Source organism: Alligator sinensis, unplaced genomic scaffold (assembly GCF_000455745.1).
Source record: "Alligator sinensis unplaced genomic scaffold, ASM45574v1 scaffold658_1, whole genome shotgun sequence".
Classification (NCBI taxonomy): domain Eukaryota; kingdom Metazoa; phylum Chordata; order Crocodylia; family Alligatoridae; genus Alligator; species Alligator sinensis.
The window spans coordinates 1,447,094-1,466,130 of record NW_005842109.1 but is presented as its reverse complement, the minus strand read 5'-3'; the positions used below and the strand labels follow the sequence as shown (position 1 = coordinate 1,466,130).

The 19,037-nt window shown below is 40.6% G+C and overlaps 1 protein-coding gene across 6 annotated transcripts in view; it reads left to right on the top strand.

The window, feature by feature from the left end:
- The window catches only part of RNGTT (RNA guanylyltransferase and 5'-phosphatase), a 361,441-nt gene that overhangs the window by 242,580 nt on the left and 99,824 nt on the right, over window positions 1-19,037 (top strand). For all 6 annotated transcript variants that reach the window (XR_003094276.1, XM_025205262.1, XM_025205261.1 and 3 more), the window contains one exon: window positions 16,293-16,393. Coding sequence is in view for 5 of the 6 variants with exons in the window: in XM_025205262.1 (XP_025061047.1) it covers window positions 16,293-16,393 (101 nt within the window). In the remaining variant the exon portion in view is untranslated. The remainder of the gene's footprint in view (window positions 1-16,292; window positions 16,394-19,037) is intronic.

Genomic DNA, 19,037 nt, shown 5'->3' with positions numbered 1-19,037 from the left:
CTTACTGGTTTTGATGCCACATATGCTGCAGATGCCTCAGTAACCCTTTGCTACATTTAGGTGAATGGAAGTTTGTTTCCCTTTCATCTTTAGGATATGACTACACTGTGATCACAGCAACTCTAGAGAGAAATATGAAAAAGAGTTAATTGTGGTGTATACAGTGCTTTTTTTGTCTGATCTATAAAACTGTTTTCTGAAGGAGTGGGGGAGGATATGCTTTGCCATCTTAAGCCCAGTGGGCATTATAGCAGAACTACATTCATGACCTTCAGCACCAAAAAAGGCAGAAAAATGTAAGTTTCATGCTCAGTCGCCAATGGAAAAAGTTCAGTGAGTTGTGAGAGAAATGGACTGCATTAGGAAAGCTCCTTAATAATTGGGACATATTTATTTGGCACTCCTATGTCATGAATTTGTGTTATGGGGCTGTTTGATTGAGGTTATGCTTATATTGTAGTCACAGTAATGATTGCAATGTACCATAGAAATATTGAAGCTAACTTGAGTACCCATAACAGTCTAACTGTAACAACATGCATCTCAACATGGACTATATAATCAGTCCAAAAAGCAGAAGTAGCTAGGAGCTTAACATAGCTAGGCTGCTTCTGGCCAGATTGGCACCTTAATTAGACATCTTAATAGCCAGAAGAATGTTTATGAGATGCATCAACGGAAGGTCTTTTTGCGACTCAATTTCTGGCAGTCATGGATGTGGCCAAAACCGTAGGTGCCCAGTTGGGTTTTCAAACTGGTTGAGTACGTGGGCCACTTAGACATCTGACATTTAAGTATGTTAAGAGTGCAACTAAAATAATGATGAGCCAGCACAGGTTTGCCTTTTACAGATCAATTCTAGCTTATTTATTTGTTGAGAGCATAGAAAGTGTTGATTTCTGAAAGAAAAGGATAGTTAAAAAAAAAAAAAAAAAAAGGGAGGGGAAAAAAATGAAACTTGACTTTAAAAAAAAAAAAAAAAAAAGGTAGGTGAATAAAATGAAACTTGACTTTAAAAAAAAAAAAAATCCTGAATACAGTAAAGGTTGTGAATAGGGATAAGGAGGTGGGGAATGAAAATGAAAGACAGTGTTTCTCAAGGAGTGAGTGAGTGAGTGTGCACATTTCCTGGGTAGCTTTAAGACTGAAAAATTGGTGTTGTCATCAGTACAGTGTTGTGCTGTACAGATAGAGAGAGCAGTTGAAGTCCAGGGATACAGGCCCAGCCCATGCATATTAGGAAGTAGATAGTTGGCTAATTTGAGATGGTAGGCAAAGATTTGAGGAAGCAGCCAAACATAAGGTTTGTTGCCAACACCAGAGCCTGTGGTAGTATCAGCCAGATCACCATATGTGGGAGACATGTCAGGAAGAATATACTAATCTATGTTTCAGAAGAGCACCTGAGGCACAGACTTCAGTAAGGAAGTCAGTGCTGCCAAAACCTCTCTCAATAGTGGCCAATACTGACCAGGCTTTACTGCAGCCATAATTGTTTGCTCTGTTGTAATTACTGGCACTTGGGTCAGGTCCATAGAGTTGTTTGTGCTAAATCAGCACAGCAAACATTACCGGTTCCCCTTTAGAACAGGCAGAGCCCTTACACTGATGAGTCTAAATCAGTTTTCTTCTCTCCACATGACTTAAATCACTCCCTTGGAAAACTTGTATTTTTCTTGTGTGCTATGCCCCTTCTCCCTTCTTCTAGTCTGCCTTACTAAGACAAGATTTTGTTAATTGAATTAACTTTTATCTCTGGTACCTTTGAGAGAATTTATTGTGGCTTAAGCATGTTTGAGTGCAGCTTTTTTAGAACCTTTCTAGATATATCATTTTGTTACTTATGGGAATGGAAAACACATTGAGTATTACCCACCCTGTTTACTTCCTTCTTCCCAAGAAAAATCATGTTAACATTTTGCTTGGTGAAAACATTCTTGTAAGTCAAATATAGCTTTTGCAATTTTAATCTAGATGCATGCTAATGAATTTAATGTAATTAAAGCTCATCATTTTATAATCATGCATTAGAATATGCAACTTGGAAGGATATTTTTGTTCTTTCTTTGTAATACATTCAGATTCTGTATACTATATTTTGACTCATGAATATTTAGTTTAAGGAGGCTCATAGCTATGTAAAATGTAATAAACTATCCCTTAATGACAATCTTGTGCAACATACTTTTGGCAACATGTAGAAAAGATCCTGCTGGCAATGGTATGCATTATCTTTTATGCATATCTGCTCAGCTCTTGGGGCTTTTCAGTCTTCAAATTTATAAGAAAGGTTAGACAGCACCTGAAGCAACCTGAAAGAATGTTGCTTCAGTTTATTGGTCTGTACTGATATTCTTGCTGCTTTGGTTAGGTTAAAGGTATAGCCCAGCATATTGGCTCTTGATATTAATCAAAAGTTCCAGTAGATATTAATCACTGTTCCAGTAGAACAATTTTGATTCTATGTATTTTTACATTTTCTGCTTCAATGTTGTTGCGTGGGCTTCATTAATTTTCATGAACTGTAAGGTGATTTGCTAAAACATCACTCCTTGGTACACTGATCCCCTGCAGCAAATTCATCATGACTTAGTAAAAATGTCAACAATCACACAGTTATGGAGAGGCCTTTGAATTTCCACATCATTGTCCTGTTACTGTAGTGTATAACGTAGAGAAATTGCCTAACTTAATAATTTTTTTCCCAATAAGTCAGGTGGGGCAGTTGTTCTTTTTTCGTGGAGCTGCTCCTACTATAATGGAAAAGCTTCTGTCAATCTTCAAGCAGTTAACACCTGCTACCATCCAACACTCTTAAGATTTCCAAAAACTTTTCTTACTATTTGATAAACATCCAAAAAGAATAAAAGTGCCTCCCTTCCCTGTGTGAGGCTGACCATTTTTTTAATGTAAAATCATCGGATTTAACTTAAATTTGGAAAATGACCGTGGTAGCAAATCTAAAGAGTGACAAAATGTTAAAGAGATCTAGAGGAATTGGAGCAATTGGAGTGCTAGCTGAGAGGAGATCTGGGGCTAATAAATGTGAAATGCTTGGCACAGTTGAATGGGAAACAAACAGCAGCTGTACACAAAATACAGTGCTTTAACCATGGGGTTGTACTCATTGTTTTAAAGATTTTTTTTTTCTTGCTTCCTCAACATTACTTTCCATGCAACCAAACATCATTAGCTGCTCCAGGGAAGATATGATATTAGGACTAAGGAATGAGCTGGTCCATGGAAGACTGTGAAAAATTGGTCCATAAAATGGGAAAAATTGATAGTTTTCCTATAATGTTTAGTGTTTAAGCAGGCCCATGAAACAAAATAATTGAGGAAGGAGAAAATGAGATTTCAGTTCATAAAGAACAGTACTTTAAACAAAACTTCAGCTTTTGTGAAAAAATATGCTTATAAAAAGTGATAAAATTCAAACAAAATTTTGTTTTATGTATTCCTTTTCATTATGGCAGGTGCACTTGCCAGAAACTAAGGTCAGAAACCTGAAACTTACTGGAGAGCTTTTTCATAGCCAAGGCTGAAGTTCTGATGTTGTCAATATACAAAGCATGCAAAGTTAAGCATGACTGTTTGTGAGACTGGGGCCTAAAACAGTTACAGATATAGCCAGAATGATTATAGTGTGTTATTGATGATTGAAGTAGATTATTTAAAGAACAAAATTCCTTTATTAATAGTCTTTCCTGGCAAACTTTAGTGAGGAAAGCAACTGAGCATGAAAATGTGTTATTACCTGGGCTGTTTTACCAGGCAGTGTTCAGTTATCTTGCCATATAATAATTGCTAAATCTAAATGCGATGCTGCATAGGAAAGTGATATCCTAGACCTCAAGATATATCTTAATGTTTAAAAACGTGCAGCCTGTTCCTATGTGTTCTAGAGTTTGGAATATATTATAACAGGAGTTGGTGACCTATGGCCTGTGGAGCCATTGGATCCCATCTGAGGAGCTGATGTGTTGGGAGGGGAGATGGAGATTGCAACATTCAGTGGCAGGGGACTCTTACCAGGAGGCAGGGAGAAGTGGCAGCAGCACTCAGGTCCTACTGCCAGCCATCTAAGACCCAAGTTGGGTGCTTCCAGCCTACCACTATAAGAAAGTTGCAGACCCCTATACTGTACCATCGAAAAGAAAGGATGACAGAGGAGACCTTGTGGTTTCTGAATTTTGGAGGCACACAAATCATGGTATTTTTTCCTCGTTAAAGTATTTTATTTAATTTTATATGCTGTACTATAGAAATGAGTTTTCAGAAACAGTTTAAATGAGTAAAGGTTAGAGGCTTGGCAAACAGATTTTGGAACGGCTGTCTTGAACCTCATCATATTTTGGGCTGCGTGCCACTGCCATGGGGCTATGCTCAGTGTCCCAGGCTGCAGCCTGCATGGACCCTTCCAGCATGGAACAAAAATAAGGAGGAAGGGGAGTGGGGCAGGTGGGGGAGCAGACACAGTGTGAAGTTGGATAGGGGGAAATGTGGGAGTGCAGAGGTGTCGGGGTGGGGAAGGGGGACAGGCAGCAGCTTCAACTATTGCTACAACCCTGAATAAGACAAAGGGATTCACCCCCCACCATGTGAAATGAGGAAAGGAAGACCCCATCTTAGAATCAAGTAAACATGGTAGATGCATAGCAGATAAAATATATGAGTATATCCTGTCTGCCTAATGTACAAATAGTTCCCTTTTAATTGACAATGGATTTTTCCTGAAAGAAGGAAGCTAATTTAATTTATTAGTTTTGGGCAATAAGTTAAGCTCTCCTCTCCAGATATGTGCTATCCGTAGCTGGTGGTACACAAGAACAGACTATGGTAGAACCTTTTAATATCTTAATTTAACTTTTCTCTGTATGGCCACATCCAGATGAGCGCAGCTGTGCAGTATGTGGTGCTGCCAGAGTGTGTGGTGCAACATACTACACATTCAGTTGTTCTCCATGATGCAACGGCAAAGTACGGAGAGTGTTTTTATTTACCCCTAGATATCCAGGGATCAAAAAAACCTGCAGAAAAAAAAGCAGAGCAACACATGCAGGGGCAGTGTGTGCCGCTCAAAAGCAAAGGCGGGCCACCCAGAGTCACGGTCTGCCTGCTAGCCAGGCTCCACATGGCAAAATCGCTGCTGCTGCAGCCTCAGGGGGCCCCCAAGACTCCGGGTAAGGCTACTGGGGCCAGCCCAGTGCTGGCCACAGCCTCCCCTAATCCCACTAACTTGCCACATGGCAAAGCGTGCATGACACGGGCGTTCCCTGGGGACAAGGTGCGCCACCACTAATTGTCCCTGGGGAACCAAACATCTGCACTACATGTAGACTTGGCCTGTGTGTGTGTCTGTGCATGTGCACCAAATTCAATCCTCTGTTTAGTATTTGTAGTAGGTTCACTTTGGCATGAGTTTATAATCTTTATAACTGCAAGGCTAGGACCTGATCCTTCATAGTGTGGAGCTAAAATGGGAATTGGGAATCAGTAGCTTTTTGCTCAGGTTTAGACTCTTAGTTCCAGATTTGAAGATATGAACTTTACTGCTTTAATCTTTGCTGTTAGCAATGGATATGATTGACAGTAATTGTCTGCGGGGATGAAAGGGTGGGAATTTGGGAGAGGGCAGGTGAAAGAAAGTTAATCATAGCACTGTGAATATAATTTTTGGGGTTTTAATGTGTTCTCAGACAATTGAACATTAATTTTCATTTATTTCTTATCATGGTATTTGTACATCGTGTGCTTTTCACAGCAAAATTTTTTCAAAGTGTGGCTGTCAGAAAACAGTTCAGAATTGAATCCATTGAATTGTCAATATAAATTATTTCTGAATTGGAAAAACTAATTTAAAGGCAGGTTTCATTTGGGGAAATAAATAAAACACTGGCCTGCTTCTCCTCTTTGAGGGTTATCTCAGCTCAAACGTGATAAAATTAAATAAACAGAATAAAACAAAAAAATCAGTTGACAAATTGATGTATTTTTATTGTATGCATTATAACATTAGCTTTTCCTGTAAGATTTATGTAGTACAGTTTTAAAGCAGTAATAAATTATGGTTGATGAAGAATAAGAAAATTACAAACTAATCAATAGCATTTTAAAAATATGTGAAGTAACAACCATGGAACTTAACTATATCTTTTGACTAAGGCGAAATAATCATACTGATGCTAGGCTTATGTTTGTACAATAATTTGAGCTTTAAGAGCTATCTGTGATTTATTTCATCCTCTTTAATTAAGACCAGGTGTCACAATTTTTAGGGCTATTTAATGATTGGAAGGATGAAAGGAAACAAAGTAAATCAAGGTGAATTAAAAACATTTTTATCCACTGAAGTTGCATGCCAAAAGAAAATGAACAGTGAATAATTTTGTAGCTGCTATGTTCCAAATGCTAAAAATGTGTGTTTAAGCTATGAACTGGTCTTCATTTATCAAATATTAATAGGATTAATATTTTAAAAAAGTTGCAAAGAATTTTTGTCACATTTTCCTCTTTGCTCAATGGAATATTAAGAAAAGCTATTAGTATGGTTATGAAATGAGATGTTTAATGAGGCCTGAGGTATAAAGCTAAATTAAAGTGCAGAAGTAGAAGACATTGAAGCCCAATAATTACAAAAATGAAGTCCAATATAAATATTGCATTGACTTCAAATGTGCAGAAAGAAGCCTTTGAAAAAGGCAATTGAAAAATCTCTCTGAAAATATTAACAGGATGATTTCTACTTACAGGTTAAGTTTCTAAACCTTATTTGAAATTCCTTGAATGAAATATAATTTAAAGTTGTTTAAGTGAATGAATACTAGCAGCATCTTTGTGCCATGTTACTGTCTGATCTGACAGTTGTTCTTAATATTTCAGAAAGTGTTTTTCATTATAATCATATTCTCCTTTCCACTTAGTAGAACACCATGTCTCATACATTTCAAAACACAAATTATATAGTCTTGAAACAATGCATCTTTTTCATTGGGCCAAGAATGCTTTACAATAACATTTGAACAGTAGAACTACTGCCAATTTTATCTATTCTTCTGGGTAATCAATGTTATTACTTACAAAATGTCACATCTTCCTAGAATCTCAATATAGTGTTAGTACTCTGATAATAAAACCCTACATGCCATTAAACTTGCATTAATACACCAAAATTAGTATGTCAGTGTTTAGTGGTATGGTTTCTATATCCAAATTGTAAAACTAAATGCAGAAAGTTGAACTATTTGTATATACAGGTTAAACACAAAAAAGATTTCCAATTATATATTTGTTTATCTCTTGGAGAGAATGCACCTGTATAATTGTAATAGTCACATTCTGTAACATTTTCATCATTTCACAATTATAGTAAACAAACAACTCATCAAGAAGTCTAATAAAACACTGTAGAGATTAAAAGAATCTAGACTTTAGAATTGAAACAAAATCATATATACTCATTCTTATATTAGATCCAATAAAAATATTTTGCTATCAAATACATAAACTCTTCATTGTCATGTGACACAAAATTATCTAGAACACTGTTATCAAAATCTGTATCATAGCCTGAATTTAGATGATTTTCTTTAGTTGTGAAAGTAAAATGAAGCTGGCCTAGCCAAAGGAAGAATCTTTTTCCATTTTTTGTAAATTCTAAAATTATTAGTTACCATTTTTGTTTCCTTTAATATAATGAACATAAATTAAGGAATACATGGAATTCATTGCTAACCCTATTTGAAGGGGTCATCAAATACTGAACATAATCATTGAAAATTAGGGTTGAAAGCAAGAGGTTGCCTAGTCTAACCCCCTGCTCCAAGGAGGACCATCCCCACCTATATCATCCCAGCCAAGGCTTTGTCTACCGCTAAGGGTGGAGATTCTGCAACTTCTGACGGTGGTCCGTTCTAGTGCTATATACTACCCTCCTCGTGAGAGAGTTTTTCCTAATATCTACCCTAAACTTCCCTTGCTGCAACTTGAAACCATTGCTCCTTGTTTTGTTGCCTGCCACCACTAAGAACAGTCTAGCTGAATCCTCTTTTTAACCACATTTCAGGTAGTTGAAGGCTGTTATTAAATTCCCCACCCCCGGCCCAGACTTCTCTTCTCCAAACTAAATAAGCCCACCTCCCTTATATCAGCTTTTCCTTGTAAATTGTGTTCCCTAGTCCTCTAACCATTTTTGTTGCCCTCCACTGGACTCTCTTCAGTTTGTCCACATCCTTTCTGAATTGGGGGGTCCAAAACTGGACACAGGACTCCAGCTGTCACCTAACCAGTTCCAAATAGAGGGGAAGAATCACTTCACTTGATCTGCTGGCAACATTCTTCCTAATGCAGCCCAGTATGCTGTTAGCCTTCTTTGCAACAATGGCACACTCTTGGCTCATATTCAGTTTATTGTCCACTGTAACCCCTAGGACCTTTACTGCAGAGCTGCTACTTAACCAGTTGGTCCCCAGCCTCTTTCAATGCATGGGCTTGTTCTGTCCTAATTGCAGGACTTAACACTTGCCTTACTGAACTGTATGAGATTTCTTTTGATTCAGTTCTCCAATTTGTCTAGATATCTCTGAATCATAGCCCTGTCCTCCAGCATATATACTACTCCCCCCAGACTGGTGTCATGTGAAAACTTGCTTCCAAGATCATTGATGAAGATATTGAACAAAACCACCCCCAGGACTGACCCCTGGGGCACTCCACTTAATATTAGCTACCAGCTAGACATTGATCCATTGATTGCTACTCTTTCAGCCCAGTGATCCAGACAATTTTCTGCTCACCTCACCGTCCATTTATCCAACCCATACTTCATTAGCTTACTTGCAAAGTTGTTGTGGGAGATTGAATTAAAAGCCTTGCAAAAATCAAGGTGCATCACATCCACTGGTCTCCCCACATCCACAGAGCCAGTCATCTCATAGAAGGCAATCGGGTTGGTCAGGCATGACTTGCCCTTGGTGAATCCATGATGGCTGTTCCTGATTACCCTCTTCTCCTCTCTAGCCTGGTCCCTAAATAGTCCCTAACCTGTTCTTTCACCAAGGTCCTAGATTGCCTTTGCGCTGCTGTATTGCTTTCCCAGCAGATGTCAGGGTGGTTGAAGTCCCCCATGAGAGCCATAGCCTGTGATCAGGAAGCTTCCGACAGCTGTTTGAAGAAAACCTCATCCACTTCCTCCTCTTGTTCTGGTGGACTACAGCAGACACCCACCATCAGCATCATCCTTGTTGCTCTCCCCTTTCTGACTTTAACCCAGAGACTTTCTACAGGACTGTCTCAAGTTTCATACTGAGCGATCATACAGCTCTTTTACATGAGGACCAGCTCCTCTTCCTCTTCTCCCCTCCCCTTCCTTCCTAAACAGTTTGTACCCATCTATGACAGTACTCCAGTCATGCGAGCTATCCCACCAAATCTTATTTATTCCAATCACATCATGGTTCCATGACTGTGTGAGGGCTTCCAGTTCTTCCTGCTGGTTTCCCAGGCTCCGTGCATTTGTGTGTAAACACCTGAAGTAACTAGGTGATTGCCCTACTTTCTCACTTGTGCTTCCTCCAGGTCACCCACTTTCCTACTTACCTCAGGGCTTTGGTTAACAACCCCAGCGAACCTAGTTTAAAGCCCTCCTCCCTAGGCTAGGTAGCCTGTCTCTTCCCTCTCTTCATCAGATGGACCAGAAGGATCAAAAAGAACACCACCTGAGCCCCTGTTCCCCTCACCCTTGCGCCCAGAGCCCTGTAGTTGCTTTTGATCTGCACAGGGTTCCTCCTGGCAGTATCATTGGTATCCCCATGGATGAGTAGCATAGTGTAGTAGTCAGAGGGCTGGATGAGTCTTGATAATTATTCTGTGACATCTTGGATCCAGGCTCTAGCTAAGCAGCATACCTCCCAAGAAATCAGGTCAGGTCATCAGATGGATGCTTCCGTCCCCAACAGAAGGGGTCACCAACCACCACCACCTCCTCTTGCTTGCAGTGGTTTCAGTCTACCCATCCTAGGGGAGGCTTAGCCTGGTCTCTTTCATTGATGGAACATGCTCCTTCACCTGTGTTACTAGGACTCCATACCTGTTCTCCAGTCAAACTGCTGCAGGTGGGGATGAAGACTTCTGCTTGCTACCAGAGGTCACAAGCTTCCAGCTTCCCATGATTGAAGAAATCAAAGCCCTTCTGGCAACACCATCTGCACAGCTATGCACTGACCTGCAGGATGTGCCCATTCCTGCCCAGGCCCTTCCCATGAGTCCAAGTCCTCGTCCTTCTCCTGTGCTGCCTCTGGCAGTCTTTCCTCTGCAGTCCTAGGAGTCTCCTTCAGCATGAAACTGAAGTCCTCATAGCTGAGAATGCTTCAGAGCTTCACCACCACCTCCTGTAGCTCTCTTACCTGCTGTCTGAGGGACATCACCAGGAGGGTACTGCCCACATCACAGGGACTTCCCCACCTGGCTGTTACTGGAAGGAACCTGCAAGCCACAGTCTCCACAGCGCCAAACCAGAGTTTGGGCAGAAGTCTCGATGGTGAGCTGCCCTGCCCGGACAAACACCTCACAGATGCAAGCAGAGGAAGAGCTGGCAGTGGTAGTGTCTCTGGCATTCCACTGCAACCTCCTGCAGCCATCTCTCTGGGTCTCTTAAATTTGCTACCTACCTCTTCCTGCTGCTGTCTCTAAGCAGACTTTCTCTAGCAAGCTCCCCTGTAAGCTCCTCTGTAAACTGATGTATTTGCTGCTCTTTGGTTCCAAAGGTGTCCTTTTCCCTGCTAACCTGTTTCCTGTCACCAAGCTTACAGTGAAGGAAGGCAAGAGAGGGAGTATCTGGGCAACCTCCCTAGCAAACTCCCCACTCATTCTGGTCTTTAGTTAAACAAGGTACTTAAGTATTGATCTAACTGCTGAGCTTTAGCTACTTACACTAAGTATCTAGGTTATTCTTAATTAAAAAAGTCAGAGGGAGGCAGTAAACTGACCTGTGAAATGACCTGCCAACTGCTTTCAGACTGCCCTATTTGCTGCCCCTGGTCACTCGGGAATTCTCCTTTTATACTCTTCTGAGCCAAAATCACAAACTGTAAACTAAGGGCCTGACACAGGAATAGGAATTGTCAATAGTCTGAGCTTGGAAGCTGGGCCCAGGAGAAATCACTAAATTTCTTGGATTTAGTTTATGTACTTTTCGCCCCTTTTCTTCCCATTTATAAAAAATTGCCATTGTAAAATCTGGAAGTGGCTGTACAGAAATTGTTCAATGTCTGTAAATGAAAAGGAAATAATCCTTAGTACATTGGCGTGATTTGTCATCTTAAGCAATATAACTTTCCCATAATTTACCATATTTACTTGAATCCAAGATGATGTTTTTTCCCCTTCAGTCAGCAGGGGAGAAAAAACAGGTCTTATCTTGGATCCACGTACCAGTGCTCGGGCTCTTCCCTGTCCAACCTCTGATCTTGGCCCAGGCTGCTACTGCTGCTGCTTCTTGAACCATGCAGTCAGCAGCAATGCAGCAAGTGCGGGTAAAGGACCGGGGCTATGGTCTGGGATGGGCGGCAACATGGGTTGGTGATGGGTGCAGGGGATGGATGGCACTGTGGGTGGCGGATTGGGTGAGGGATCAGAGACGGAGAAAGGGCAGCAGGGCAGGTCTGGGGATAGGGCAGCAACACCCCTTTGACCTATGCTTCTGATTGGGGGGGCAGCAGTGTGTTGAGGGATGAAGCAATAGTTTGTGCTGCTTCCCCATCCCCCAACATGCTGCTGCTCTATCCCCTGACCTACACTTCTGATTGTCAGCAGCTGCATCAGGGGATGTGGCAGCAGCAGCAAAATCAAAGGTAGGGCAGGAGCCCAGGATGGGGGGTGGGGCAGCACCATGTACTGCTTCTCTGACCTCTGCCCCATCCCTCAGTGTGCTGGTGACTTATCCTCTGGCCCAAGCTTCTGCTCTATCCCCCAGTGCACTGCTGCCCTATCTTCTGATCCATGTTGGTTAGGGTAGGTGGCAACAGTGTTTTTGGGTATAGGACGGCATTGCTCATGGGGGTTAGGGTAGGTAATGGGGGATCAAGCCGCAGCAGGGTTTGGGGATCTGGGGATTGGGCAGACGGGCAAGGCAGGGACATGGGGGACAGGCCACAGAGATATGGGGGTGGGGGCAAATGGGACAGGCAGCAGTGGTGCAGGCATGGGAGGCAAGTGGTGGGGAAGCAAGGTATGGGTATCAGGCTGCCTGCCCTCCCACCCATGGTTTGGGACAAATTTGAGATGACCCTCCAATAATTAGATTTTGTACATGTACAGTTATAACAAAGGTATATTTTTCTGTTTATGTAATCTAACTACTGGGGGGGAAGTCGTCTTAGTTTCAGGTAAATAAGGTATGTGTTCTTATTGAATGCCCAGCTATCCTACCTGATCTGCTCTAGTTAACTTGAAATGTAGCAGTTTGTGTTTGTAGTAAAAAATATTACATATTTTCTGTGGCCATAGGGTCACAACTGGGAGCAATAGCTCTAAACTGCAGCACAGGAAATTTTGACTAGAGATTAGGAAGAACTTTCTGACTGTGATGGTGGTCAAGCCTTGGAACAGGCTAGGTTTTGAAATCTGTATCCCTCAGTTTTCAGGAGTGGGTTAGACAGACGCATGTGATGGTTTAGGGAGGAATGATCCTACCTCGATTCGGGACTGGACATGGGCAGACTTAGAATTTTGAAAAAGGTGGTGCAGATGGTGAGGTGCATCATCACATATAACACAACACACATTTTTCTCCAGGTAAAAATAAACTAGAATCTTAAATAATGTGCCAGGACCCAAGGCTGTATTATTCAGTTTAAGATTGAAGCAAAAACCAATCTAATTTAAAAACAACCTGCAAGGCTGTGAAATAGGAGCTTCGTTACCAGGAGAAGGGAGAAGATAGCAGAACTTCACAGCAAAGGCTAACTTGATTGGTGGAACATCATGGCCATTAAGAAGAGAGGGTTATTAATACCAGTGGAATGAAGAATGTAGAAGCAATCAGGTAGATTATAATGAGGCATGAAATCAAGTGACTCCCTCAACACTGCCTGACTAGAAATGCTGCTGTTACTGCCAGGCAGTTGGTTTTAAACCCTTGATGGATCAGGAATCAAAAGGGAGTGCAAATGCATCAGTGTACCCTCCTGGATCTGCCCTTTGGACAACATGACCTCATGATGTCTCTTCCAGTCCTATTTCCCTATGATCAAGTGTGCATTATGTTGCATTTATCAGTAGGGTATTTCAGCTTTTGCTTTGCTGTTTATTCATCTGGCTTCGAGGTGGCAGTTAAATTCCTCAGAGTCTTCTCTAGTCTTGATTAATCAAGTAATTTTGTTTGATCTTTAAAATTTGCCACCTTACTGTTTTGTGCATACTCACTATCATTTAATAAAGTTGTTAAACAGCATTGACTCCACAATGTAAATTTTTGCTGTGCTGACCATTTTTTTTACCCCATGCTACGTTTTTGTGCATGGCTATTTCAAATTTCTAAGGGCATGCAAGTATTTAAATCTAATCTTTGACTGTCTAGGTGAAAAAAAAATTAAGATCAGTGTTTACAATTAGAATCTTAAAACAGTATTTAGGGATGCAAACTTATGTGTCTGAATCTTTAGAAATGGTGAGCACCTATTACTTTAGTTGATATCAGCATGAACTGTAAATGTGGATCAAGGAACCTAACTAGACATTTACATTTGAGAGTTTTTTGTCCTCATAGCCTTACATGTGTTTCATTTAGACCAAGTCTTTTTGAAAATCTAAATGAATTGTCAGCTGATTTAATTTACCATTTTGTTAATGTACAAACTTTGGAAAAACACCTTTTATATGAGGAAGCAGTGGTGTTCATTTAAGTACCTTAAATTTCTATTTTTAATTTATCATTTCAGTTCATTCTCCCATTTCTGAAAAATGACCCTGGTTTGTAATTCCCTACATAAGTGGCTCTCAAACTTTTTTTTTCATGGACCACTTGAAAATTGCTGAGGGTCTTGGTGGACCACTTAATCTCGATTGTCAGAAAAAATAAATCAAGTGCAGGGCCAAGTACAGATATTCTCGATTGTTCCGCAACCTTTCTGTAGACCACCTAAATGGAGCTCATGGACCAGTGGTGGTCCACGGACCACAGTTTGAGAACCTCTTCCCTAGATTACCTCTACATCTTTTATGAAGTTAGGTGCAATACTTACTATGCTCCAAACTCTTGAAAGAGAATCTGTTTTTAATGAGATGACGTTTTTCATGATTTGGCAGCTTGATTTGGAAGCTCCTACAAAATCTTTAGTTAAATATCTTACATATGAAGTATTGATGGCTTGTTGCTCTACCTTGTTATTCTGGTATTATTTCTTCTACCCTCACTATCTCTAATAATACCTCATGGTTAATGTCTGATAAGACTTGTCTGTGGTATCTATCTCTCTAACACTCTGAGAGCATCTACACGTGTCATTAAGGCAATGTGATAAACTCCAGTACAGTTTGTGCCAGAGAAAACTGCTCCCAGGCACACAAGGTTCCTTGGGTGAATTTGATATCTTTTATTAGACCAACCTGAATATGTCCTTAGACCAACACGGCTACAACCTACACCTCTGCTCCCAGGCACAGCATTTACACATGCACCCAGGACTGTAGCAGTTTGAGCCAATTTTATTTTTAATTATATTTTTTTTTTGTCTCATTATAATGAAATAGAAATTCTGAATCCAGAATGTGTACTTCTCTGCAAAGTGCTATGAGCTTCTTATCTGTGGAATTTCATAGAAGAGTCCTACCTTACCAAACAGCATTATATTAGAATAACATACAGTACTAGGAAACACAATAATTGCCTAGCCATTTCCACCCCTTATATAAAAATACAATTAGCTGGTGACTACTTAATGTCATATGCCTTTTGTTATTATTTTAGCTGTGGCCTTTTACAAGTCAAACAAGCAAGTATCCTGTCTCTCAAGGCAATTGGCCCAAGCATATTTATGTTTCTAGGTCGAAGAAAATTAGTGTCTGTAATTAACTGTCATAATTTTCTTCAATTTTTACATGTTACAGGTTCCTTTGTAAGAAAAACAGGTTTCTAATTGGACCTGTCTGGGGAGATAACATAATGATGCATGACAGGTTTTTTTCTTATTGCGCTGGGAAGAAAATCCCAACCAAACACAAGTAGCATAAACATCAGTTTTCAGATAATCCAATAACTTTGAGGTTGCCTAAAATATGCTTTTACACTTTGACACATTTGATAGCAACTTTGTTATCCATCAGTTTTATACTTGCTTTCTAGTTTCAGCTTTTTGATTACTGTTGTGCTGTTAGAAAAAGCTGTGTTAGTCTGAACTCTGAATCAGTTAGGGCAGGGGTTGTCAACTGGGGGTATGTGTACCCCCAGGGGTACTTGGAAAAGGGCTAGGGGGTACATGCAGGAAGGTGGGGTGGAGCAGCGCCACCTATCACTCCATGCCGCCACCTCCCATGACTGGGGAGGGGAGCGAGGGCAGTGGCTCCCCTCTTCAGGCCGCATCACTGGGGTGGGGGGGGGTACCTTCCACTGCCACATGCAAGCCCTCTCCCTGCCAGAAGTGTATCCAGAAGGTTGAAAACCCCTGAGTTAGGGCATTTATGCACGTGTGCCCAGAGGCTCATCAAACAATCTTTAGCTAAAGCACCCCCGTTACCATTTTGAAGCATGGGGACACTGATGCATGAAATGCGGGAGGCTGACAAAGCATGGCAATTGCCATGCTCCAGCAGACTAGATTAATCAAGTTTGCTCCAACACACTGGAATTACAGTGCGTTGGAGCAGCCTCCCTGTTTGTATATAGGCACTCTTTATTTCTAAATTGCCATACTGCCCTACCTTCTGCCTTTAGTCTTAATCTTAATCTTTGTTAACCTTAATCTTTGTTAGTCAGGTATAACAATTATGTTAATTTATATTTTCTTTCTCAGTATTTTGTCTTATGCAGTTGTTTTACTTCAATATTAGTAATGATAACTAATCAGTTTAAAAGAAAATACTAAGTACTGAATCTTCCTTCTGTGCAAGTATTGTAATTTGTTATATTTTACCAAATACTTCAAGTAATGTAAAATGCTAGAGCTCAGCTACCCCAGGAGTACCAGAGATCATAGTTTGTCTTTTATGAGCAATGTCATTTAGAAGCATTTGACACCATAAGAATTATTGAATATCAGCTTATAAGCATGATTAAATTGCTCTTTAATTTGCTTTAGAAATACAAGCCTGGTCGATGTGATGATATTTTAAAATGGAAGCCTCCCAGTCTGAATTCTGTTGATTTTCGCCTAAAGATAACAAAAATTGGTGGAGAAGGGTATGTAAACTTTTTCGCTTTTTAAATATGATATAAAACATTTGGTTGAGTGCCTCTTAACAGCAAGTCTTTCTGTAATATGTTTTGAGCTTTTCTAGATTCAGTCCCTGCATTATCAGTGATGTTTATTCATAAGAAACATAGCTAGTTGTTTGATTAATAGTTGGTATTGTACCAAGAAAATGAATAACTGATCTAGTCATTGTAGATGTAGTTCTTATAATTGAGTTTTCCAAATATGTTTTGAAAAAGTCATTCTATTCTGTAATATCTCTTTGGTACTTAAACATTAAGACATCTGTGGCTACTAACAGATTTGGGGGGGTGGGGTTGGGAATGAAAAGAAACGCACTTTACTTGTTTGACCCTGCTCCACAGCATCTGTATAAATTGGATGCTTCAGCAGGGCTTTTTGGCACTTTTTTCTAAAACTGGTTCAAGCAGCTATTTGATAAAAATGCCAAAAAAGCCCTGCTGAAGTGCCCGATCTATACAGACATTGGGCAAGCCGGGTCAAACTAATGCGATGCCTCTTCTGGGCATGTGCTGGGCTGTGCCAAGTTTAGAGTAAAGCGCTGTTTTCCAGGTCGTTTTACATCTGTAAGCAGCTATGTTATCTTAAGTTCTTAAACCTCACTCTGGCGTTTTTTGCAAAGTTAAAAATGCCATACACCAGATTTAATCTGTTTGATCTGTCTACAGTTGCACATAATTACAAAACAGTAAGCACTTGCTCAAAATCTGTAATTAAATGTAGCAAGTAGTTTTTCACTTTAGTTATTCTTCAGTATGTCATCTTCAGCACCACCAAACTTTCATGAAGAAGGGAAAAGCTTCATAACTCAAAATATTTAATTGCCTTTAAATTGTATTTCTCCGTATTTCCATATTTTTTGAGTGCAGATGCTGCTTGTAAATTGTATTAATGTATTAAGTAGTTAGAGCTCCCCTGGATCATGATTTTTTAAAAGTCATTAGATAATGCTTACCTTGGAATAGATTTTATTCAGCATAGCTATTTGTGGGTATTAACATCTGATACTCATTTCTGCTGACGGTTTGAAATACTGACTTTTAACTTTTCTCTGTGCCACTGGCAACTGACTGCAGTTTAACAGTTAATACATATATTACTGATTGTTCCAGTGAACAGAATTAAATGGTAACTGTCACAATCCAGTGATTTTGGTGCCTCGGCATGATGGAATTTTCCCGCCACATGAGAGCCTCTTGCACAGCAAAGGTTTTTGTTGCAACAGAAAAACCCTGGTGCAAGAGAGTTCCCGCCATTTGAATGCAAATTTGTGTCCCGCTATTGGCCAGTTCTAAATTATTCCTACGTGGCGGCTAGTAATTGGCTTGCTAGCCGTTTAAAATTTCGTGCGACTTCCGCCCAAGTCGGAGAACTTTGAGCACGCTGCAGAGTGCCTCTAAAGAGATCTGACTTGCGGCTGAGCTGATCGATAGACTGATCACCTATCGATTCTTCTCCCCGTTGCCGAGCGCAATCCCTGACGTACCCTTTCCCCACCGGCTTGATTTGTGGACGGACGAGCTAGCTTGAGCCCTGCCAGCTGGAACAACTAACATAGTTGTTCAGACGACCGGACCGTCTGCGTCGCAGCTACAAGCGGTGTAAGTAAAGTTTTGCAACCATTAAGCTTTGTCCGCCTCTCTATTCACCAGCCCGCCCAACGAACAAGTAATTGTTGGATCACCTCGAGTCGGCTCTTGCCGTCCGAGACAGTAACAATAGCACATCTTTTGTAATACCACATATTCAAAATCTGTGTATATCTTAAAGACATGGAGAATTTACAGAACTTATACCTGATAATTCTGAGCATGACACAAGATCAGAATAAAATATGCGTTTGGGTTTTTGTGTTGGAATACTGAGTATTCAGTACCCCATGGCAGAACTGTTCCTGGGTGGGAATAAATTACAATATTTAAATTTAGCTTTTGAGAGGCAGATGTTTTAGTTTTAGAATAATACTATGTTTACTTTGCTCTATTTTAAAGAAATTGACAGTAATCACAAATGTTAAACAGAACAATTTTTCATAATGAACATTTATTTCAGGGCTCTTGGGATTTTGCTAAAGGTTAAAAATGTTATAGTGATGGTCCATGACATCCAAACCACCAGCCCAAATCACTCCTTTCATATTACGTCAAGTATTTATTTAATGAGTTGACGCTGATCTTGGACAGGCATTTATTGTCACTTATTACAAGGGGTCTGGGTTTTCCATTTCCCATGGAAAAACAGAAAAAAATGCAGATTACCCCCTTTACGCAAGAAAAAAACAGATTTTTCATCTTAATGGAGAAACGCCCACATTTTTCACATTTGCAAAAACCTCTCTGCAGGCCGGAAGAGTTCCAGCCTGCAAGGGGCTGAGGGGAGTGGGAGGAGGGTGGTCAGGCAGGGGGTATATGCACATGGCTGCCAGGCAGCCTGTAGAGCAGCTCCCGCAGGTAAGTTTGGCAGGAGGGAGTGGGGAGGGGGGATTGAGGTCACTATAGGGAGGGAGTTGGGCAGGGCTGGGGCTGCTGTCCGCATGGGGAATGTGTGGGGTTTGGGGCCCAGGGCTGGACTGCCCAGCCACAGGGCCCTGGTGGGGATGGAGCCACAGGC